The sequence below is a fragment of the Melospiza melodia genome, unplaced genomic scaffold (assembly GCF_035770615.1).
Source record: "Melospiza melodia melodia isolate bMelMel2 unplaced genomic scaffold, bMelMel2.pri scaffold_28, whole genome shotgun sequence".
NCBI classification, from domain to species: Eukaryota; Metazoa; Chordata; class Aves; order Passeriformes; family Passerellidae; genus Melospiza; species Melospiza melodia.
The window spans coordinates 8098929-8123300 of record NW_026948600.1 but is presented as its reverse complement, the minus strand read 5'-3'; the positions used below and the strand labels follow the sequence as shown (position 1 = coordinate 8123300).

At 52.2% G+C, this 24372-nt stretch overlaps 1 protein-coding gene across 1 annotated transcript in view; it reads right to left on the bottom strand.

Annotated features, from left to right (window-relative positions):
• Nucleotides 1-24372, bottom strand: part of LOC134433883 (zinc finger protein 239-like) — a 65551-nt gene that overhangs the window by 32513 nt on the left and 8666 nt on the right. The window contains exon 3 of the mRNA XM_063182583.1: nucleotides 14905-14909. Within this exon, the coding sequence (XP_063038653.1) occupies nucleotides 14905-14909 (5 nt within the window). The remainder of the gene's footprint in view (nucleotides 1-14904; nucleotides 14910-24372) is intronic.

The window sequence follows — 24372 nt, the reverse complement described above, 5'->3', positions numbered from 1 at the left end:
TCAAGGCCACCTGTAAGCAAGGGACCATTGGGACACTGTGGGTCCCCATTGAACCCAGGGAACATGGAACAGCTCTGGCTTGCTTGGCCTCCCAGGGGCCACCTGACAGCTGTGGCTGATCTTGGGATGTCAAGGGCTGCCTCTCATCAGCTCCTGGAGCACTAGGGCTCCATGCTTTCCTTGCTATGGAAAAGAACTGTCCCCCTTTTCAGATGCCTATTGCCAAAATTGGTACTCTCCCTAAAAAATTCCTATTTGCAAGGGTATCTCACAAAATAAAACCTGCCAGCTCTGGCTGGCCTTGGCCTCTGATGGTCACCTCTCATCTGTCCTGGAAACACTGGGGCTCTGCTCCTTCTATCCTGTGGAAAAGAACCAGCCTTCTTGTCCATGGACCATGGTCAAAATTAGAATTTGGCCTCCCAAATTGTGTATATCCAAGGATTGGTCCCAGACAAAAGGAGCCAGGACAGACAGGTCGGGCTGGCCCTGTCCTCTGGTGCTTTTCTTAGACTATGAGCTGAATGTTTTCATTTGGAAACACCTTGGAGAGGGCCCAGAGGTGTCCCAAGGAGGGGTTTGGAGACCTCGGGCACATGAGCTCTGTATATGGACAAAGGAGCTCTGTGCTCAGTGGGTTGGAGGCTGAGGACAGTGGAGCAGAGCCAGGAGAGTGTTTAAAGAGCGATTTCAGTGATGGTGGATTCTTTTGACATAGTGGAAAACAGCCAGAGAGAGAAAGAATTAATGCCAAGTGCAGCTTGGGAGGCTCAGACTGGCACCAGGAGAAAGGAATTTCCCTGGCAGGGCAGGGCTGTGGTGCAGCAAGTCCCCAGCAGGAGCCTGGAGCAGCCTAAGGCTTTGTGTGGGCAGGCAGAGGCAGGCAGGAGGCAGAGCAGTCAGCAAAGGAAGGGCCCAGCCAGGTGGGGCAGCTGGGGGATGCCAACAGCCTGCAGGGACAGAGGCACAGGGCAGGGACAACGTAGCACAGCCTGGGCTGCACAGGGCACAGGGATGGGCAGCAGCTGCAAGACAGCCCTGACAGAGCCACCTTGGGCAGCACTTTGGCCATGGCTGCTGGGCCTGGGCCTGAGGCCACGAGGGGACAAGTGACCCTTGCAGGCCTGGGGCCTCATTGCCTCCTTGTCCCTGCTCAGCAGCCTGGCAGGGGCCGCCCCATGCTCCTGCCCTTGCCATTGCACATCCCCACATGGCAGTGCCCATCCCGGGAAGAGCCCTGAGCAAGGAGGGAGGGACAGGATCTGCCTGGCCAGGGGCTGGGGCTCAGGCCTTGGCCCTTTGCATTCCTCAAACACATCCAGGTGTGCTAAGCACTAGAAACACCTTTGCCTTGTTTGTCCCCAGCTGCCATCACTACCTCCAGTGTTCTGCTCTCCCTGGAACCCAGGGACACTTTCTCAGTCCTGTCCCTCACAGGGATCTCTTTAAAGTACAAGAAACTTCAGTGTTTCAATCTCACTTTGAGCTCTTGAGAAGTTCTTTGAGTACACTCTGAGGGACTGGGTCTGATGCAAAGAGCACCAAAGCCCCAGAGGCTCATTAAAGTCCCTGTGCTGTGTCTGTGCTGCTGAGCTGGGCCAGACTCCGTGCCCAGAGGCAGCTCCTGGCAAGGGCAGCGCTGCAGAGAGACAGCTCTGGCCAGGAGCAGCTCCTGTGCACAGCCCAGCAGAGACACCAGCAGGGCACAGACAGAGCTCACAGGGGCTCAGCACTGGCAGGGGCTGTGGGATGGCCCAGAGGGGGCTGTGTCACAGCAGCACCTCTGAGGCTGTGTCATAGAGGCACAGAGCAGCTGGGATGTCAGCAAGGGGCTGTGTGACAGCACAGAGTGGGCTGTGTGAGGTCACAGATTGGGCTATGACATCACAGAGCTTGTTGTGTGAGGTCATTGAACAGCTACACCATCATAGAGGGGACTGTGTGACATCACAGAGCAGGCTGTGAGATCATGGCATGGCTGTATGGCATCATATAGCAGGCTGTGAGGTCAAAACGTGTGCGGTGACATTACAGAGTGGCAGAATGACATCACAGAGAGGATTGTGTGACATCACTGAGGGGATTGTGACATCACAGAGGTGGCGTGGACATGATAGGGTAGGATGTGACGACATAGAGCAGACTCTGCCATCATGGAGGTTGGCGTTGTGGCATCAGAGAGTGGGTTGTGGTATCACTGGGTGTCTGAGTAACACCACAGAACAGTCTGTGACATCAGAGAACATGCAGTGACATCACTGGGTGAGTTTGTGACATCCCAGTGTCTTCTGAGACATCCCAGGAGGCAGCTGTATGACATCACAGAGTGATATGCCAGCATTGGCTCTGTGACATCCCAAGGGGGATTCATGACATCCCAGCATGTGCTGTGACGTCACAGGGGCTGTGTGACATCACAGACGCCTGTGTTATATCAGAGGGGCTGTGTGACATCACAGGGGCTGTGTGATATCACAGGGGCAGTGTGAGGTCGCTGGGGAGGTCACTCTGCCCCAGCCCCCCTCACAGCTCCCCTCAGAGTAGTCCAACCTTGCTTGTGCACAGCAGGGTCCCCTGTCCCCCCCGGTCCCCCTGCCCCCGGCCCCGCAGCCTCCCCCAGAGGATGTTCCACGAGATCGACCCCAGAGCCTGACACTGGGACGGGGGGACGGGGCCGTGGGGATGGCACAGGGGAACAGGGACCCCCCGGCAGCGTCCCCGTGTCCCACAGGGCCAGAGCCTGGGCCAGGGCTCTTTCACCCTGCTACCAACGAGGCCTTGAGAGCGCTGAAAAATCCCCAGCAAGGGAGCAGCAAAAACCAGATTTAATATTAAGGGATAGCACCACAAAGTTCATTGGCAAGAGTCACTTTGCTCCTGAGTGGACACTTCAGGCACAGCAAGGAAACAAAGCAACAACAAAACCAAACAGAATCCAGGCAACCAAACCAGAAATGAATCCAGGACTGTCCCTCTGTGTGTGTGTGTGTGACACAAGGACAGTGAGGGCAAGGATAAAAGGAATACGGCCAAAAAGGTTAATAGAACTCAAACTTAACAGGACTTAACTGATACCTTAACCTTAACAGATACCTTCAACTTCACAACTTAGAAAAGAACAGAGCTTAACAGTATGTAACCTAACTTATAACCTATGACTTAGCAATTTAACACAGGAATAACACTTAACAATATTTAACTTAACTTATATTAAACATAACAACTTAGCAAAAGAAGAATTCTTAGCAGCATTTAACTTAGCTTAAACCTTGTGACTTAACCTAACTTACAGGCCTGACTGGCTCAGCTATCCAAGGCACTCAAACCCCTCAGAAAGCAGCATTTCTGCCACATTTCCCCAGCAGAGGCATTCCTGTGTGCACACAGACACGAAGAGTCAGTGCAAGGCACCTGTGAGAAATTCCCCTGAGGGCAGGAAATGCTCACTCTGGATCCTTTGGCATCTCCCCAGTGGGTGAAGGCCTGAGCCTGGAGGAGTGGGGGGATCGGCCCAGGCTCTGTCGTTGTTGGGGATCCCCGAGTGCAGCAAACGGGAGAGTTCCCGGCTGGAAGAGGCCCCACTCAGAGGGAGTTGCTGGCCCAGGAGAGCTCCAAGGGCTCCTTTTGGAGCTCTGTTTGCAGGGCCCCAAGAGAGGGGCTTCAGTCCCAGCAATGGTTCATCCTGGCCACACTCAGCATTAGCAGCTTTCTTTGGCAATGTGAGAACAGGGATGTTGTGCCACTGATGGAACAAAAACAGTTCCCAGGGCTACTCCTACAGAAAGCAGGAGCTGGTTGGGCAGCAGCAGTGCCTGGAGCAGACAGTGTTTGTGATGAGCTGCAGAGGAGCTAAACCCAGGGGATGTTGGCCAAGGCCAAGCCCCAAGGAGCATTTCTCAGCTGGCAAGGCGGCCTGAGAAGAGGAGGGGGGAATGCAGCAGCACAGGGCCATGGAACCAAGGGACCATTGTGACACTGTGGGGCTCTGTGAGACCAAGGGACCACTGTGACACTGTGGAGCCTCATGGAATCATGGAGAGCACTGTGACATTGCTGGGCCTCGTGTCATCAGTGGTCCATTGTGACACTGGGCAACCAAAGGAGACCATTGTGATGCTGCAGGGATGCATGGAACTTTAGGGCCATGGTGATATTGTGGAACCCCATTGAACCAAGGGTTCATTGTGACACTGCAGGGCTGTGTGGAACCAAAGCTCCAAGGTGACACAGACGGACCTCCTGTCATCAATGGTCCATTGTGACACTGTGGAGCCTAATGAGACCATTGTGACGCTGCAAACTCCAGGGCCCAAAGGTTCATTGTGACATTGCAGGGCTCATGGAATAGAGGAGTCATGTGAATTGTGGAAAGCCTTTGTGCTTTCCTTCCCATGGAAAAGAACTGTCCAGCTTCTCCAGGTGCCCATGGCTGAGATTGGAATTCCACCTCCAAATTTCCTTAAATCCAAAGACTGCTCCCAGAGAGAATCTGCCATTCCTGACAAGTCTGGCTGGCCTTGCCCTAGTGAGGCTCTCACCTGCCTTCCAAATACTGGGGCTGTGTGCTTTCTTTCCTATAGAAAAGAGTTGCCCTTCTCAGCCAAGTGCACATGACCTGAATTGCTATTTCCACCTCCAGCATTCCCTGTTGTGAGAGACTGGAGGAGATTGTTGGCTGGAAATATTTTGTGTGGGGGGGAGGAAGAAGCAGGTCCATCCTTGCCCTGCCCTGTAAACCCAGCACTGCCCTGGAACCCCAATCCCCCCAGAGCCTCCATCCCAGCCCAGCAGTGTCTGCCAGTCCCTGGCAGAGCACAGGCAATGCTCCACAGCCACCTCTGCAGCCCCCAGCCCAGCTCCTGAGACCAAATGACCCCAAGTCCCACCTGGGGGAAGGGCCCAGGGAGATCCAGGGGTATTGAGAGCTGACCAAAAGGCAAGCATACATCTTGGCACTACCTCCTCTTGAAATTTCCATCTGAACACCACTGGAATCCAGGAGCTGGTAGCTGTGTGTGCACTTCTCTAAATCTTATTTTTCTCTCTTTCTGTGTCTAGTTGTTCTATATATGTCCTCTTGCAAATTTTGATTAACTTAAAATTGAACGGGTTTAGAGTTTGTGAATTTGAATGGGCCAAGTCAATGCTTTGAGAAGTGTTTTTTATTGACTGAATGTCATATTAATCCTTTTGCCAAAGTTTCTCTGATTTTCTAAATTTGCCAGTCAAGGCTGTTAGGTTGTTTTGAGCTCCTGAGAATCTCTTGTTGGTATTTCTCTAGTACATAAAACCAAAGTATAGAACAATTGTAATTCCTTTAAAATGTCTCCTTGAGAGAGTTGTTTGGGGAATGGCAGTCAGGGCTTGTCTGACCTGCTTGGCCCAGCCCAGGCAGGGCTTGATGTGGTAGCTAGGGAAGAGGCGCTGCGGAAGATTGCCGCGATGTCACGGAAAGGCAGGACCCTCTGTTTCCCGTAGATAAGACCCTCTGTTACTCATAGATAAGAAACTAACATAGGAATGTGGCCCCACTAACAATAGGAATGTTGCCCCACTAAAGTCAGCAACTTTCCATTCCTTACCCAGTACTTTTCCATTCCCTACTAACCATAGATAAGAAAGACAAACCCCTTTTTGACGTAGAGACCTCTAAGACTATAAGACCCCACGAGAAGAAGTAATAAACGCCATTTGACCGTCCACCACATTGGTGCCTGCGTATGTCATTGGCCCGAACGGCCCTGGAGAGTGGGCCGTCGAGCTGTACCTCAGAACCAGGTCGCCTGCCTTGATATAGAAGGCAACATTTTGGTGCCAGCATCTGGGAAAGCGGCTTGCGCCCAGCGAACGGGGATTCTCCTGGAAAGAGGACAGCGACTGCGGCAGCAGGTCTGACCGCAGTGGGAGGGAACGCCCTCGGACCCGCTTGGACCATGGAAGCCATAGCGAAGGTCGTAACAGAGATGCATGCACAATGGGGTATAGAATGTAAACTTAGGGATTTAACTCTCGCATTGTCGAGATTGATTAAGCTTGGGGCTGTTGAAAGCCCCGTGGATGTCCTACATTCGGACGTGTGGGATAATTGTACAAAAGCCCTGGCGGAGGACACTATGTCCTTGGGTTCAGGGAAAGCCCTAAAATCGTGGGGCAGAATTGTCCAGGCTCTGCAAAAAGCTCGACAAGAGCAAGAAACCTGGAAAGCCGCTCGAACTTGTTTATTAGCCGTGCCGCAGTTGTGGGTGGGCGCGGCGACACAAACCGTGGAGGTGCTTGACCCGGGCGGACGTGCGGAGGCGCGAACACCAGATCCCCCTCAGAGAGCGGACTCACCATCGGAGGGGGGGGAGCACATGCGGGCATTCTGGCAGGGGCTTGCGGAGGAGGCGCGGAACGCGGCCGGAATGTTGGACCCCATAGGGACCGATAAAAATGGCCCCCCACCATATACGTTTGAAAATGACGCCGGACTGCATGGTCAGGGCGGAAAGGAGGAGGAGGGGGGCGGAAACGCAGTCAGCCCGCTTAACACTGCATGCGCGGGCAAGCGGGGAGACGGAGCGGCCCCTGCGGAGGCGCGTAAGACCAATCAGAGCGCTTTATTCAAATTAAGTCCTTGTAGGGCAAGGACCTCCCCCAGCAGGAGGCGGGGGGACCCCAGGGGGAGGGAACGGCCCGACCCCCGCAGGAAGGGGCGGGGTCGGAGCCCGAGGAAAAGGCAGAGCAGCCCGGAAGCGTTTCTTTACTCGACTTCCGGCTCGGACTCGGACTCGAGCTTGGAGCCCGAGATAGGGTCGGAGGATTTCGACTCAGATTCTAGCTTTAACAGAGAGAGAGCAGCGGCATGTAAGGTCACTAGCCACAGCGCTCCTGCATGGGTGAAGGGGTTACCAGAGAAAAACCAAACCCCACTTACAAACTGGCGGAAAATAAAAATGGCTTGCGCGGAATGGGCTCTGTCTGCCACTCTGGTGTTCCCAGTTCGTGTGGGGGGGGCAGGCGGAAACCAAAGGATTTATTCACCAGTCAATCCGAAAGATGTGCAGGCAATTGTTAAAGCGATTGCGGATAAGGGAATTAATTCTGCCATGGTTTACACACTCATTGACGGCCTTTTTGGTGGGGACGATATTCCATTTGATATTAAGCAGATGTGTAGAATGTATTTGACGGTGCGGGGATGATCGTTTTTAAACAAGAATGGGAGGACAATTGCATCAAACAGCTAGCCTTGGTAACAGGGGCAGACCACCCACTGCACGGCTCCAGCATACAGAGGCTAATGGGCACAGACCCCACTATGATCACCCCCCAGCAACAGGCTGAGGGCTTGCGTGCCCATGAGGTTATGACAACAACCCGTGCTGCCCGAGAAGCCATCCGTGACCCTTCTAAAGTGGTAGCTAAACCATCTCCGTGGTCTTCCATAAAACAGGGTGAGAGTGAGAGCTTCACTCAGTTTGTGGACAAACTTCAGGCCGCATTAGATTCCTCTGCATTACCCTCAGAGGCAAAGGGTCCCGTGGTGGCAGAATGCCTATGCCAGCAATGCAACTCAGCCACCAAAGACATTTTAAGGTCACTGCCACAGGGGTCTAATATAGCTGCCATGATCAGACACATTGCAAAGGAGGAACATCTAGCTCCCATCCAAGCAGCAGTTCACACTGCAATAACCAGTGTGATGGCATGCCTTAAGTGTGGCCAGGCAGGCCACTTGGCAGTAAACTGCCCACAGCCAAGGCGCCTATCAGCAGCTGCTCCACCACGCCAAGGGGGAGATAGGGGGCCGTGCTGGGTGTGTGGAAGGAAGGAGCATTTAGCTAAGGAATGCAGATCCAGGCCCCAGGGAAACGGGAGAGGGAGGGGGCACCTGGCCTGCAGCCAGCCCCCTCCCACCTGGAATATGCGGCGGCCCAGCCACAGCAACCCCCAGTGGGGCAGGGGACCCTCATACCCTATGCCCCCACAGGGAGCAGTCAGCTTTGCATCCCCTCCAACAATACAATGGTAGAGTTGTGCAGCACCCTCAATACCTTCGCACCCCCCACTGCCACAAGCCACGCCGGAGTCACAGGGCCAGCAGGGGACGCCCCAGAGCGGGATCCCTGGGTGGCCTTGGTCATGAAAATAGGGAAGGAACCTCTGATGGTGTGGGGGACATGCCACCTTTACGGCAGCCAGGATCCCCACGTCATAGGGTTTCAGTTCTGGGCGGACACGGGATCAGACTGCACAATTTTTCCCCAAGCACATTGGCCCGGACATTGGCAATTCATAGAAGTCCCCCCAGTGAACGGAGTGGGGGGACAGTCCCGGGCATGGAAAAGCACCCAGCTGGTGGCTATAACACTTCACACGAAAAAGGGACCAGAACAGACAGTAGCAATCTACCCCTACATTTTGCAAAATTCTCCACCCCTGTTAGGAAGGGACGTCCTTTCCATGCTCGAATTTCGGATTACAAATTTATCCTGAGGGCCACTGCCGTACACCCTCCGCTGCCAATCAAATTGCCTTGGAAGTCATCAGACCCTGTATGGGTTCAGCAGTGGCCCCTGACAGAGCCTCGAATGGCAGCCTTGCTGGAACTGGTCGACCGCGAACTGCAAAAGGGTCACATAGAACCCTCCACCAGCCCATGGAACACCCCTGTATTCGTGATCCCCAAGAGGTCCGGACAAGGCTATCGTCTTGTCCACGACGTGAGAGAAGTGAACAAGATGATCCAACCCCTGGGTCCAGTCCAGACACTGCTACCCGCAAACTCAGCCATCCCCACAGGGCAGCCGTGCGCAGTACTGGATATCAAGGACTGTTTCTTTTCAATACCCCTGCACCCTGAGGACAGAGAACGACTCGCCCTTTCCGTGGCGTTTCGGAACGGCGAGCGGCCCAACCTTCGCTTCCAATGGAGAGTGCTTCCACAAGGCCTGGTCGACAGCCCAACCATATGCCAAATCACCGTGGACAAAGCACTGATGCCAGTCCGACACTCCAATCCCACCGCAACCATCATCCAGTACATGGACGACATCCTGGTCGCTGCACCATCGACAAGCCAAGTAGATCACCTGGTGACCACAATCACAGAGACCCTTCAGGCCAACGGCTTCGAGATCGCGAGCGCAAAGATAAAGAGAGGACCCTGCGTGACCTTCCTGGGAGTAGGAATTACAAGCTCCTACGTGACACCCCCCGAGATGAAGGTCAACCGAGACGTCAAGACGCTCCACGATGTGCAACGCCTGGTGGGATCACTGCAGTGGCTTCGCAACATCGTCCTGATTCCTCCCGAGGTCATGGGCCCTCTGTACGACCTCCTGAAAGGGAAGAACCCCTGGGATCCCAAGGAGCTGATGCCGCAAACAACAAGCTCCCTCGACTTCATCGAAAACCAGATGTCCACTGGCACACTTGCCAGGTGGAACCCAGCCATGCCACTGGACCTGTACGTCCACTTTACACCGAAGGAGGGAGTGGGAGCACTGGCTCAAGGACTCGCTGAAAAGGCCCGACCGATCCAATGGGTGGTCCTCTGAAGACCCACTCGTGCATTCTCCCCAGGAATCGAATGCATCGCCAACCTCATCATGAAAGGCAGGAGACTTGCCTTGAAACACCTAGGGACAGAGCCGACAAGCATCCACCTTCGGTTTCGCAAGCAGCCGACCTCGGAGTCAACCACAATATCAGAGTACCTGGCCCTTGCTCTCTCCGGCTTTGGAGGAGAAATCTCCTACTCCTCCAAGCCACCCTGGACGAAGCTGCTGACCGCAGTCGACATGGACATGCCACTGAAGGTCAAGGACAGACCGCAGCCAGGACCAACGGTCTTCACAGACGCTTCCTCCACGACTTAAACCGCAGCAGCAGTGTGGCAGGCAGGAAAGCAATGGCACTGTGTCAAAGCATGTGACCCCACACTGTCAGTGCAACAGCTGGAGGCAGCAGCAGTGGTTTTGGCGTGCGGACTCTTCCAAGACGAACACCTCAACATCGTAACGGACTCTATATTCATGGCAAGGCTCTGCCTAGCCATGGCAGGACCAGGTGTGTCAACATCAGCAGCAGCCCTAATGCTGGAAGAAGCACTCTCCTCGCGACAGGGAATCGTGTCAGTCATCCACATCAACAGCCATGACCCAGTCAAAGGTTACTTCCAGATCGGCAACGACAAAGCGGACGCCGCAGCAAAAGGCGTTTGGACCTTGCAAAGAGCTCGCCAACTGCACGAGTCACTCCACATCGGAGTCAAAGCACTGGCGAAGAGATGCGGAATCTCGACGGCAGATGCAAAACATGTGGTAGCCACCTGCCCTTACTGCCAGAAGTCACCCCTTTGGACCTGTGGGGTCAACCCGAGAGGTCTCAAGCCCTCAGAAATCTGGCAATCGGACTTCACCTGGTGCGAACTGCTGAAGCCCCGAGCATGGCTTGCAGTGACAGTAGACACTTCTAGCGGAACGATCATAGCCACACAGCACACCATAACTAACTCCAAAACCACAATTCAGCACTGGCTGACAGCCATGGCTTGGCTTGGTATCCCCAAGCAGATCAAAACGGACAACGGCTCCAATTTCACCTCCAAACAAGTACAGGAATTCACCTCGAAATGGGGCATCATGTTAATGCAAGGCATCCCATACAACAGTACCGGGCAGGCCATAGTTGAGAGCAAACCAGACCCTGAAGACCAAGATAGAAGTGTTGGCAAAAGCAGGGGGCTTTGCCAATGCCATTCCCCCAGGAGATCAGGCACGTATGCTGGCAACCGCTTTGCTGGCACTGAATCAATTCCCTAGGGGAGATGAAACAAACAGTCCTGTCCAAAAACACTGGGCCACTCGAACGCTAGATAAGGGCCCATAGGTGGTAATTAGAAACGAGCTAGGCGAGTGGGAACGGGGTTGGAGGCTGATGCTCACGGGGCGAGGGTACGCGGCTGTCAAAAAGGACGGCAAAATCAGGTGGTGTCCACTTAAGTCGATTAAACCGGACCTTCATAGCGAGCAGAATGAGACTGACGAGAATTGCGGTCTTTGTTTACAGGACCTGCTCATGGGACGTCCTCGTGACGCGTACATCCCGGTTCCAGACGAAAGTGACAGACCACCAAGCCGTCAGGCAGCACCCGAGAGACCCGCACGGGTGAGACCCAAGCACCAAGGGTGTTTCTGTGTGATTTTGCTGTTGAGGCTTGTCGCCAGAGGGCAAGCCAGCCCAGATCACTACCCCCATCGGCCCTTCAGGTGGGTCATGCGACACCTTAGTAGTGGCAGAGCACTCAGAGAAATCACCACACCAAACACTCCATCCTTCGTGCTCCGCATCACCGACCTGTTTCCAGGACAGCCAAGGGTAAACCCCTATTCCCCACACGTCGCACACTCGTACCTACCCTACTGGTGCCCAGCTTCAAACCCTGGGAAAAGCTACTGCAATCACCCAGGGTGGGGATATTTTGGATACTGGGGTTGCGAAACCATAGTTACAGATGCCAGACCGTCGGGGCCTGGGTGGGATCCACAAGAGCCAGACAAATTCTTACAGTTCACCTGGGCACCCAGCGGCTGCAAAACACCCTTCTTCTCTCACGGAAACTTCCATTGAAACCAATATAAAATCCCTAGATTTCGGGCATGCACTGATTACAACATGACGGTCTTGCAGCCAGATCACCCTAGCTGGGCCACAGGCAAGACGTGGACAGTAGTCCTTCAAGGGTCAAAAGAGAGGGTGAATGTGCGAATTATCAGGCTCCAACCATCGGCACCCCGAGCAGTCGGACCCAACAAAGCAATTAAAAGCGTGCCGAAAGGGAGAAACGTAACCTAGCCCAAAACCTTACCCACAGGGATCAGCAATGTCCCGACCGGTCATGCGGAAACCTTTCAGATGAGCCGCTTAACCCAGTCAGACTCAGACCCAATCTTTCGTATGTTAGAAGCTACCTTTGTATCCCTGAACGAATCCAACCCTAACCTAACCGAATCCTGCTGGCTTTGTTACGATGTCAAACCCCCCTTTTACGAAGGAGTCGCTCTAAACACTCCCTTCAGTTATTCCTCAGCCGACGCCCCTCACCAGTGGAGATGGGATACCCCTCGCAAAGGAATCACTCTGAGTCAAGTCACAGGCCGAGGCAGATGCTTTGGCAGTGCAACCCTAGCCAAGCGGGGAGGCAACATCTGCACCAAAATTGTCAGGCCTAACAGGAAAAACAATAAGTGGGCAGTCCCATCTGCATCGGGGATGTGGGTTTGCCAGCGATCCGGAGTGAGTCCTTGTGTGTTCCTTCCCAAATTCAATGACTCTAACGACTTCTGTGTCCAAGTTCTGATATTTCCTAGGGTCCTGTACCACTCAGACGAAGAAATGTACCATCTTCTTGAGGGACCCAGCCGGATCCACAAAAGAGAAATGATGACAGGTATAACTATCGCAATGCTGCTCGGCCTGGGAGCAGCTGGAACGGCCACGAGTGTCTCAGCCCTAGCGACCCAGCACCAAGGACTGTCACAGCTGCAGGCAACGATTGACGAGGACCTGCAAAGGATCGAGAAATCCATCTCCTTTCTAGAGAAGTCGGTCTCTTCACTCTCAGATGTGGTCTTGCAGAACAGGCGAGGCCTGCACCTCCTGTTCATGCAGCAAGGGGGCCTGTGTGCCGCCTTGAAAGAGGAGTGTTGTTTCTATGCAGACCACACGGGAGTCGTGAGAAACTCCATGGCAGAACTCCGGAACCGACTGGCCCAGAGGCAGAAAGACAGGGAGGCCCAACAGAGCTGGTACGAGTCCTGGTTCAATCAATCACCATGGCTAACCACTCTGATTTCTGCCCTGATAGGTCCATTGGCGATGCTGTTTCTAACAGTCACCTTCGGACCATGCCTGCTGAACAAGCTGGTCTCGTTCGTTCAGAGCCGCCTGGAACAGACCAACATCCTGTTCATAGGGCGACGACAATTGCTGTGAATTCAACCAGGGAATTCAACCAAAGATCACTTCCAGTCACAAGATTTTCCAAACTTGTCTGGCAAAAGCTTACTCAGGTTTCCCAAAACCCCTTTCCCTTGTCAAGTTACAACCTTATACCTCATTTTAATACCTATGTACATGACTACCTCATTCATTTGTGAAAAGGGGGGGCTTGATGTGGTAGCTAGGGAAGAGGCGCTGCGGAAGATTGCCGCGATGTCACGGAAAGGCAGGACCCTCTGTTTCCCATAGATAAGACCCTCTGTTACCCATAGATAAGAAACTAACATAGGAATGTGGCCCCACTAACAATAGGAATGTTGCCCCACTAAAGTCAGCAACTTTCCATTCCTTACCCAGTACTTTTCCATTCCCTACTAACCACAGATAAGAAAGGCAAACCCCTTTTTGACGTAGAGACCTCTAAGACTATAAGACCCCACGAGAAGAAGTAATAAACGCCATTTGACCGTCCACCACATTGGTGCCTGCGTATGTCATTGGCCCGAACGGCCCTGGAGAGTGGGCTGTCGAGCTGTACCTCAGAACCAGGTCGCCTGCCTTGATATAGAAGGCAACAGCTTTCCCAGCCACATTTCACATTTCCCAGCTGGAGCCGCTGGTGCCTCTGTGTTGTGCTGCCCCAGCCCCAGGGACGCTCTCCTTGTCTGCCCGTTCGCCCACGGTCTCTGGGCAGGGATGGCCTCAGTGGGGGCTGCTGACATCCTCAGCAACTTGGAGGCTGCTGCTGAATTTCACTGCTCCAGAGGCTTGTTCAGCCTTTAGCTCTTCAGTGCAGCAATTCAGTGTTCCAGGGCTCATTAACATTCAGAACACTTTAACTAGCCAAGCCTCTGGGAATAATTGGATTTTAATTTTCAAATCTTTCGTGGTTAGGTAGATCTCAGTAGCGTATTCAAAGTAAATGCATGATATTTAAAATGTCAGCGAGAAGATTTTTTTAGGTCCTATTTAGTTTTGTTTTCCTGGGTTTTTTATTGCTATGTGCAATCTCCAATTGACACTGAATCCAAGTATCTCCTCATGAATTTGAGTAGATATGAAAATCAAGACCCTTCATGGCTGACAATCAATCAGACTCTGTCCCTACTCCCACCCCACCATTCCCCCCATCCAAGCCCTGGCACTCAGAGCAGCCTTGTGCAAATCTGAGCTCCCTCCAGCCTAGGCTGCACCTGCAGCTTTCAGCTCCTTGGCTCCAGCTCCCACCTGCTTTCCTTGGAGAAGGAGCTGCCTGAGATGCAGAGGGATGTTCATTCATTGTCATCCAACAAACCCAAGGGGAGGCACAGCTCCATCAAATGCAAAAGTCATTCTTCTCCCTGAGTCCGCCGTCCTCCTGATCCTCACAGCCTGTCTGGTTTCCTTCATCCCTGCATTGCCAGGGACTTTGTGGGACAAGGGAGCTCTGCTCTAGGGATGGAGGGAGGTCCAAGTGCAGCCCCCAGAGTGGAAACCACAACTCATCAGGTTTCTGTCCTTTGAGGGACCAGGAACTGGTGAGACTCAGAGACACAGAGAGGTTTATCTTCATGGCCAACATAAAAATTGTGACCGTGATAAAATTGAATAAACATCAAAACACTTCCCTCAGTTACTTGTGACATCTCAGTAATATCTGACATGTCCATCATCCAAAAGGGATAGCCATAAAGGAATGACTTTAGACAAAGACATAATAAGAGGTGATAGAATAGATAAAACTACAACTAAGATGCTGACTAAGGAGTCATTTAAACTGACTAAGGAGTTATTAAACTTCTGAAAGAGTAGGCAACTCCCTTAAGGTCAAAGCATTAAGCCAGTCAAGGGAGACTCATTGGAATGGTCAGAAAACAGCTGCAGGAAGAAAACTGGGACAGAAGGGAAGGACATAGATCAGCTGCTCTAAATGAAGACATGTCCTTAAACATGGCCATTTAAACAGGAGAGCTGGAAACACGTAAAGGAAGAGGGTCATGACATATTAGACTGAATGTTGGTGACAAGAGTAGAGGGGAAGATCAGTATTCCTTCTCCTGCCATCAGTAGAAGAATCCAGAAAATCCAGGAAATTCCTTCTCTTGGCAGGAATACTTTGCCAATTCTAAGAAGTACTCAAAAGACCCAGATAATTAAGATTTGCTTATAGACAAAAAAACAAACACGTATTAACACCTGTGCCCCTTTCCAGGCAGACATCAGTTGTGTGCCCATGAACAGGCAGTGCCACTTGTGCCCTGAGGTGCCCAGCTAGGATTGCATCTCTCCGAAAGCACCTGAGGGAGAGCAGAGCACCTTGCAAGCTGCAGGTCCCTGACAGCCCTGCAGGGCTCCTGTCCCCTCAACATCTGCTCTGCTCCAGTCTGAAACAGGGCCCAGCATGGTGCTGGGATTATCAGAGAGCTGAGGTGTGTGCTGGAATTCAATGCCCTCCCCATCCTGCAGCAGCCCTGCATTTCCCTCTTGCAGCCTTGGTCTCCAGCACAGCCATGGAGGCTCTTTGGGCTCTGGACTGTTCCTGCAGCCCCCAAGGGCAGCTGAGCTCTGCCTTTGGCACAGACAGGCCTGGCCAGTGCAGGCCATGCTCATCAATTGCTTGTGTGTGCCTGGCCTTGCTGTCAGCCCCGGCAGCGGCTGGGCCTGTGCTGGCCCAGCCATGGTGGCCCAGCCCCTGTGCAGGCTCAGTCCAGGCCAGGAGCATTGAGGCTGGGAACGGCCCATGTGCCGTGGTGCCCACGGCAGCCTTGGGGCTCTGTGCCCCATGGCCTCCCTGCTGGGCAGCCTCTGCCAGCTCCTTCAGAGCCCATGGCACCTGTGGGGCCGCACAGACAGCCCTGCCCTGGGCTCTGCCGGCCTTTGGGCCAGCAGAGAGGCAGCCAGGGCTGGCCATGGCTGGGAACAGGCCCTGAGCCCCGCAGGAGGATGGAGCTGGGCCACAGCCAAACTCAGCCCAGGCCACAGCTGGGCTCAGCAGCCAGGGCTGCCAAGGGCTGGGCACAGAGGCTGGCGCTGACAAATGTCCTGGGCCCCCTCCCTGCTCTGTCCATGCCACCAAGGGTGCAGAGCAGCCTCCTCTCTGGGCCACTTGCCTGTTTGCAATGCCTTGCACAGGCGCTGGCCCTGCCTCACAAGGCCTGGCCTGAGTCCTGCCCCTGCACGCTCAGCCAGGCTGAGATGGACACTGATGGTTTCTGGGCCAGGCTCTCTGAGCCCAGCCCAGCTGCCTGCAAGCTCTGCCAGCTGCCCTGAGCTCTGGGTAGCACCAAGGGCCTCTCCCCAGCCCAGCCCAGCCAGCTCTGGCCCCACAGCTCTGCTCAGGCCAGGCTGCTCTGGGCACTGCCCCACGGCCTCAGCCCCTGGCAAGGGCACAGCAGCAGCTGCAGCTGCCACAGGACTCAGCCCCAGCCATGGGGGAAGGTGCTTGGCCAAGGCCAAAGGAGGCTCCCTGGCTGCCCTGCTCCCCTCGGGCTGAGGTGCTGAGAGCTCTGCAGCCCCTGCTGCCATCCCATCTGCCCAGGGCAATACAAGAGCCCCGGCCTTGGGGCCCTCAAGAGCTGCTCCTGCTCCAGGCCCCAGGCCCATGCCAAAGCTGGGGCAGCAACAAAGCTGTGCCAATTTCTGTTCATTGCTGCTCTAATGGTGATAGTAGAAGAACACAAATATTGTTGCAAGTTCATTTATTTCAAATAAATACAATGTGAGAATCCTGATTTACATGAAGTTTCTGAGTCACAAAAAGAGGGATAATTTGAAATTGGAGGTAATGAATACCATCTGTGCTTTGAAGACAACAGCATCAGAATTTGAAGAAATATAAATAAGGAGAAACTTGGCCTGTCATGATGTGCACCAGGGCCCAATGACAGAAGGAAGCTGGAAGTGTGTGGTAGCTGAAAAGGATCCAGACATCAGAGCCCTGAGAGATGTCTTGAGCTCCTGGTTCCTCAGGCTGTAGATGAGGGGGTTCAGGGCTGGAGGCACGACTGAATGCAGAACTGACAGGGCCAAATCCAGGGATGGGGAGGACATGGAGGGAGGCTTCAGGTAGGCAAATATGGCAGTGCTGACAAAGAGAGAGACCACGGCCAGGTGAGGGAGGCAGGTGGAAAAGGCTTTGTGCCATCCCTGCTCAGAGGGGATCCTCAGCACAGCCCTGAAGATCTGCACATAGGAGAAAACAATGAATACAAAACAGCCAAAACCTAAACAGAAAATAACAACGATGAGCCCAAGTTCTCTGAGCTGGGATTTGGAGCAGGAGAGCTTGAGGATCTGTGGGATTTCACAGAAGAACTGATCCAAGGCATTGCCATGGCGCAGGGGCAGGGAAAATATATTGGCCGTTTGCAGCAGTGCATTGAGAAAGCCACTGGCCCAGGCAGCTGCTGCCATGTGGGCACAAGCTCTGCTGCCCAGGAGGGTCCCGTAGTGCAGGGGTTTGCAGATGGACATGTAGCGGTCATAGCTCATGATGGTCAGTAGGGAAAGATCTGTTGTGATGGAGAACATAAAGAAAAAGAGCTGAGCAGCACATCCTATGTAGGAGATGTCCCTGGTGTCCCAGAGGGAATTGTGCATGGCTTTGGGGACAGTGGTGCAGATGGAGCCCAGGTCGCTGAGGGCCAGGTTGAGCAGGAAGAAGAACATGGGCATGTGCAGGTGGTGGCTGCAGGCTATGGCACTGATGATGAGACCATTTCCCAGGAGGGCAGCCAGGGAGATGCCCAGCAAGAGGCAGAAGTGCAGGAGCTGCAGCTGCCGCGTGTCTGCCAATGCCAGCAGGAGGAAGTGGCACTTGGAGCTGCTGTTGGACATTTGGAATATCTTGGCATTGAGATCTGTAAAAAAAGTAATCATGCAATAGTTGTGTTTTGAAATTACTTTTAATATCTCAGCACAGACTGAGGGGCACTTTTCCCCCATTTCCTTCCCAGGGCTCTGCTGCCTGGAACTGTCCCTGCCAGCAGCTGCTTCCCTATGCCAAGGGCTGGGCCCTGCCAATGCTGCCAAAGCCAAGCCCAGCCCTGGGGGCTCAGCTCTGCCCTGCAGACCCCTCCCAGCTTTGGCACTTCCCAGGGGCCACTCTGGCTCTGCAGGCTCTGATGGCACCATCAGAGCAACCCTGAGGAGTCTGGAAAAGTGACACTGTTGCTGCCTGTGATAGGCCCTGTGCTGATTTCTCTCACTGCCTGGTTTATTGAGATCTGAGAGATTTTTTTTCCCTCAACATTAACTGAGAGATTAATATCTGTGGACAAAATCCAATTTTGGCAAACCAGAGCAGTAGAGCAAAAAAGCGGGATTTTCTCTTTTTATGCAGCCCCCATCTCACTATGCTCCATGTATAACCTACTTGGAAATGTTCTACTGTTAAATGTTACCCTAGAAGCAGCCCTGAACAATGCAGCATCCCCACCACACAAGGAGAACACTTCCAAGCATTAGCAGCTGTCTCCTCCCATCCAGATCTTGTCCCTCAGTGCTGGGAGCAGCTGCCAGGGCTGGCTGAGAGCTGTTCCTGGCAGGCAGCAGAGTCCCTGCCCCAGCACAGCGCCCTGGGCTGCAGGACCCAGCTCTGCAGGACAGCCCTGGGCAACCCTGGCTGCTCTGCACAAGAGACAATCAGAGAATGTACTCACAGGGTCTGTAGGCATTGGGATGTTCCAGCTTTAGGAGATCACTCCAGGAGCTGCAACTGCATTGTCCTGCAGCCAGAGGTTCCTGTGCCAAGGGCTGGTAGTGATTCTGCCCCAGGCACTTCTCAGCACCTTCCCAGCCCTGACTGATTGAAGCTCTCTATGCCTCTGTGCTGTGCCTGGGCTGGCTGCAGGCAGTGCCCCAGCCCTGCTGGGCTGGCAGAAGAGCTGCTCATCAAGAGAAATGTGCTTTTGAAGCTCTGCTTGGTTACCAGGAGCTGCCTCTGTGCCAGGAGCCCAGCCCAACTCAGCAGCACAGACACAGCACAAGGACCTTAATGAGCCTCTGGAGCTTTGTGCTCAGGCCCTGAACATCAGTCCCTGAGAAGGAGCTGAAGAAACCGCTCCAGAACTCCAAGTCAGAATCCAACTCCAAAGTTTCTGGGACTTTTAATGGGTCCCGCTGAGGGACACGACTGAGAAAGTGTTCCCAGGCCCCAGGCAGAGCAGAGAACTGCAGGCAGGGATGACAGGTGGGGACAAAGAGAAGCCAAGTCTTGGTGCCCTGGGGCACAGCAGGGTCTGTGCCACCAAGAGCTGTGAGGAGACACCTTGTCCTGAGGCCCTGGGGTCTCCTGGCACAGCCCCAGCCAGGCTGGGTACTGTCACCCCCTTCTCCTGCCCTGAGCACCCCCCCTCCAGCCCACATCCCAGTGGCCTGAAGGATCTGCTGGAAGGAGTCCCTGGGGAGCCTTGGGCAGAAATGGCCCTGGGTGCTCCTTCATGCTCCCTGCAGGGACTGCAGGTTTTTCAAAGGACTTTGGCTTTTGCCTTGAATTTCTGAGAGTTTTTTGTAATCATGGCCTCCAATTATCTGCTGAAATTAGTCCCTGGAGAGGCTTTGTCAATAACAACGCTCAGTGGGGCTCATTACTACTTCAAGGTACTTCAGTTATTTTAAGCTACTTGGTGTTTCCCTTTTGATGGACTCTGTAAGAGGTTTGTGCAATCACTGCCCCAATTATCTGCTTTAATGTGTCCCTTGAGAGTTTTGTACTGACACTCAGTTGGGCCCATTAATGCCTTGAGATACTCAAGTTTTTAAAGGTACTTTATGGATTTAAGAATACTTTTAGGTACTTTTAAGGTGTTTCCTTCCCATACTGAGTCTCTGAGAGGTTTTTGTGCTATCCTGGCCTCCAATTCTCTCCTCCCGGGAGTCCATGATGATCCTGTGTTGAGTATCTTCCTCCTTTCTGTTTTACAATAAAGATGGAACTGAAAGAATTTTGTAAGATTTTCTAGAAGGATCCAAACAAACATGGGACAATTAACAATACAACAACAACTAAGATAATTAATAGCCATGTTTTAGCTAGATATCATCCAACTCTTTAGTCCCTTGGATTGGAAGAGTTTATTGACCCAGTCTTTATTTTCCACTTGAAGATTCTTGAACCCTTCCTTCAGTACCTGAATGCTCTTGTGGATTGACTCACTGTGGCTGGAGGGGTTCATACAATACATCCCTCAGAGTCTACACAGCCATGCTCATGTGCCCAGAGTAAAAACTCTATCGTTGTTCTGCAAGGTGGCATGTCTAATGGTCTCTATATCTGAGAGCAGGCCACTCAATGTGAGGGACATAGCACTGGTTTGCTGACTTAACAGGCACCCAGGATGGTCCAAATGTCCTAAAGCTTTAGCTGCATCCACCCAAGGTAATCCAAACTGGGGGTGCTATCATCCGATACCTGGATTAAAGCTTTCAAAGACATCTCTTTGATATCATCCAATACTTCTCTGAGGATACCTGCTGTTTGATCATCTGGTAGGCTGTATTGTCCTTCTCCAGCTAGATGGTTGATTGTCAGTTCTGCCCTTGCCTCATTATTAGCATAGTCTGCTATCAAGTGATTTAGTAAACACTTCCATCCCCCTTCCCAGAGGGTGTGTTCTGTAGGTGACAACAACATGGTCATAATATATTTTAAATCATAGGGGGTTAACATATGTGCTGTAAACATGGCCCTCATTAGGCCATTAAAACAAGGTAAGTCCCTCCTATGGTCTTTAGCTGCCCTACACAGATCCTTGATTTACTTGCAAGCCAATGGCTGATACCTGGGATTCTGCCCCCTTCTTTCATAACATACGAGGGCAACGAGGAGTTGTTGAGACTGTTTGCCAGTCTCCTTCCTTAACTGCTTCTTTCCGGATCCTTTCCTGAGGATCTTCTGGGGCTGAGGGGTGAGGTGGCTCTGGGGAATCCAAACTGTCTTCTGGGGATGAAGAGCAACTTGGAGCAGAAACATTTGGATTAGAAACACTGTGACTGTTCAGTTTAGTATCTTTGATCATGGGGTTATATTGTCGCCAGAGGGGGAGGCAAAGGGCACTGCCATTTTGTCAGGTGTTGGGAGGAAGGGCCTTGATTTAGGATGGCGGACTTCTGGGGTGGAGTTCTGGAGGCATGGCCCAGGGTGAAGGTGGAATGACTGACAGTGAGGCATGACCCACAGTTGTGGGGATGGAGTCTGGAGGTTCATTCAGGGCAGAAGAGAAAGCAGGAAGTGGAGGAGCCAAGATGGAGGGAGGATGGTCAGGCTCAGGGGCATCTGGAGAATTTTTAATGATCTGCCTTAGGATTGATTTTAACTTGTTCTTTGAAGATATTTGGTCATGATCTCTGAAAATTAACTTAAAGCATCGATATACACACCTTTCTACTTTGGATATCTGACTGCCCATTTTTCCCTTTCTCTGCCTTACGTAGAACAGCCACTGGAACACCCTAAATCATTTATGGGACGTCGGTGTGTATTGTAAAAAGACAGTGACAAAATGGGCAATAATTTTCCTGTGTGTCCCCAAATCCACCTGCAATCCTATGCAGGTGAAACTGTCATTTTCCCTTGTGGATCCTGGCCAAGGTCCCTCAAAGAAATGATGAATCTGCCAGCCTGGCACAATCCAAAATCCTGGGGAGCACTGGCCTGTCCATCAGCTAACCCCAGTTGACATGACTGAATGTCAGGGTCCCTGTTGGGGTTCCAAATGTCGCAATGAGGGTGGCTGTGACAAAACTTTCTGGTTCCCCAACTTCAGGGCAAGCGTGGTGAAAATGAAAAGGAGCAGATGCTGGGGAAGATGAAACAGAAAAGCCTTATAAATATGATTGCCTGGCAAAAGATTTTGAAAATATGGAAACTGTCAGATTGAAATGAAAGCAAGCTTTGAGATACCAAGCCTTAGTTACTGAACAACTGGAAAACAATGGTATGGATGGCTGAAGGTAATCCCCTTTTGATGAAACAACTCCCTCTGCTTGCAGACAGGTCCAAGGGTTAGAGCAGACCCTACTAGCTTGGCAGAAGGGGTCCAAAGAGTAGATTTTAGGGTTTAAAATGTAACACAGTATGGTAATGTAATGATTCTTATAGGCTGTATGTAGATGCTATAAGATTTGTATCTTGTACTAGATTAGTTAATGAAAATTAGAATATGCAGCACAGAAGATTTATTGTATTGTAATGGGAACTCCCCTCCTCTTTTGGGCATCCATTTTGGGCGCCTCTTTCAAGCTCCTCTTTCGGGCCTGCTCCGAGCTGTGGCTGGCAGCTCCAAACAAGGCCCCTGTACCCACACCCTTTGCAATAAACCACAAGATGAAAGACCTGGCCTCAGAGATCTCTCACCTCCATCCATCCCAACCGTCCTACCCACCAATGCTACAACAAGCAGGATCAATTGAGTTGCCCAAAAAGAACTTTAGTAACAGGGTGAAAAACAACAAACATGGAGAAGTCAAGCACAGGATGAGGGATGGGATTCAAAGACCTGAGAAAAAGGCAAAGCAACAATATATACACTTGAGGGTAGAACACTCTAGAAGAATAACCCTGTAGGGGAAACAAGTTACCACTGGAGGAGAAGAACTTGGACTACTTAGCATAACAACACTAAAGGCTTATGGGGGAACTCTCAAACTTACCCTAAGTTAAATGAATGATTCCCAAGGCTTGAAACCCATGCCCAGTTCTTTGGGATAAAATCCATCTGACTCTGAGTTACAGCTGGGCTAACTTCCACACTGCTGCTTTGCTCTGGTCCTTTGGGCCCAACAGAGCCACAATGATGTGCAATGGTTCCACAAGGCTCCACAGTGTCACAATAGTCCCTTGGATCCATGGTGCTCTGTAGTGTCACAATGGCCAAATGAAGGTTTCACAAGGCTCCCAAATGTCACATTGGTCTCCATAGGAAGGAAACCACTTAGCCCCATGTTTCAGAAGCTGATGAATGGCAACCACCAGAGGCCAAGGCAAGCCTGACCTGTCTGTCCTGGCAGGTTTGCTTGGAGCAGCTCATGGATATTTGAAATTATGAATGCGGAGTCACAGTTTCAGACATTTGTGCCTGGAGAAGAGGGATGGGAGTTTTTCCCATAAAAAGAAAAGCGCAGTCCTTTCCAGTGTTTGGAATATAAGTGAATGCTATCCCTCAGGAGTCAAAGACCAGCCCGACTTGTCTGTCCTGGTAAATTTTGTCTGGGAGCAATCCTTTAATGCACAAAAATTTGGAGGTGGAATCCTAATTTTGGCCATGGATGCCTGGAAAAAATGGACAGTTCTTTTACATAAAAAGAAAAGTCCAGAGCCCCAGTGTTTCAGGGGCAGATGGGAGCAGCCTTCCACATTCCCAGGTCAGCCAGACCTGTCAGGTGACCCCTGGGATGCCAAGGCAGACACACCTATTTCATGTTCCCTTGGTTCCACAGGGCCCTGCAGTGTCACAATGGCTCCTTGCTTCCATGAGGCCTTGCAGTGCCAAAATTGATCTCTTGCTTCCATGATGCCCTCAGGTGTCATAATGGCCCCTTGATTACACAAGTCCTTAAGGATCTTAATTCTCTTTATGGCTCCACAAGGCCCCACATTGTCCTAATGGTCTTTGGGTTCCATGAAGCCTCACTGTGTCCAATGGCCCCTTGGTTCCATTGGGGCCCAGTAGTGCAACAATGATTCCCTTGGCTCCACAAGTTCCCAAAGTGTCACAATGGCCCTTTCCTTCCATGAGGCCCTGCAGGGTCACAATGCTCTCCATGATTCCATGGAGTCTTTCAACGCCACAATAATCTCCATGGATCCACAGAGCCCTGCAGGATCACAATGGCGCTTTGGCTCCACAATGCCCTGAAATGCAGCAATGGCCTCTTGGTTCCACAAAGCTCTGCTGCTTCACACTGGCCCCTTGGGACCATGCGGCTCAACAGAGCCACAAAGATATCCTTGGTTCCACAAGGCCGCACAGTGTCACAGTGGCCCCTTGGATCCATGGTACCCTGCAGAGTCAACATGTTCCCCTTGGTTCCACAAGTTCCTACAGTGTAACAGATTCCACAAGGGCCTGCAGTGTCACCATGGCCCATTGGTTCCACAATGCTCCCCAGTGTCACAATGGTCTCCATAGGAAGGAAACAAGTGAGCAGTGGTGCAGGGGCAGATGAGAGGCAGTCACCAGAGGCCAAGTCTAGCCAGACTTGACTGTACAGGCAGATTTTGTCTGGGAGTAACCCTTGCATATAGAGAATTTTAGATGCAGAATCTCAATTTTGGCCATGGGTGCCTAGACAAGAAAGACAGTTCTTTCCCATAGGAATAAAACCACAGAGCCCCAGTGCTTCATGGTCAGATGGGAAGTGGCCCTTGACATGTCAAATTCAGTGGGACCTGTCAGACAGCACCCA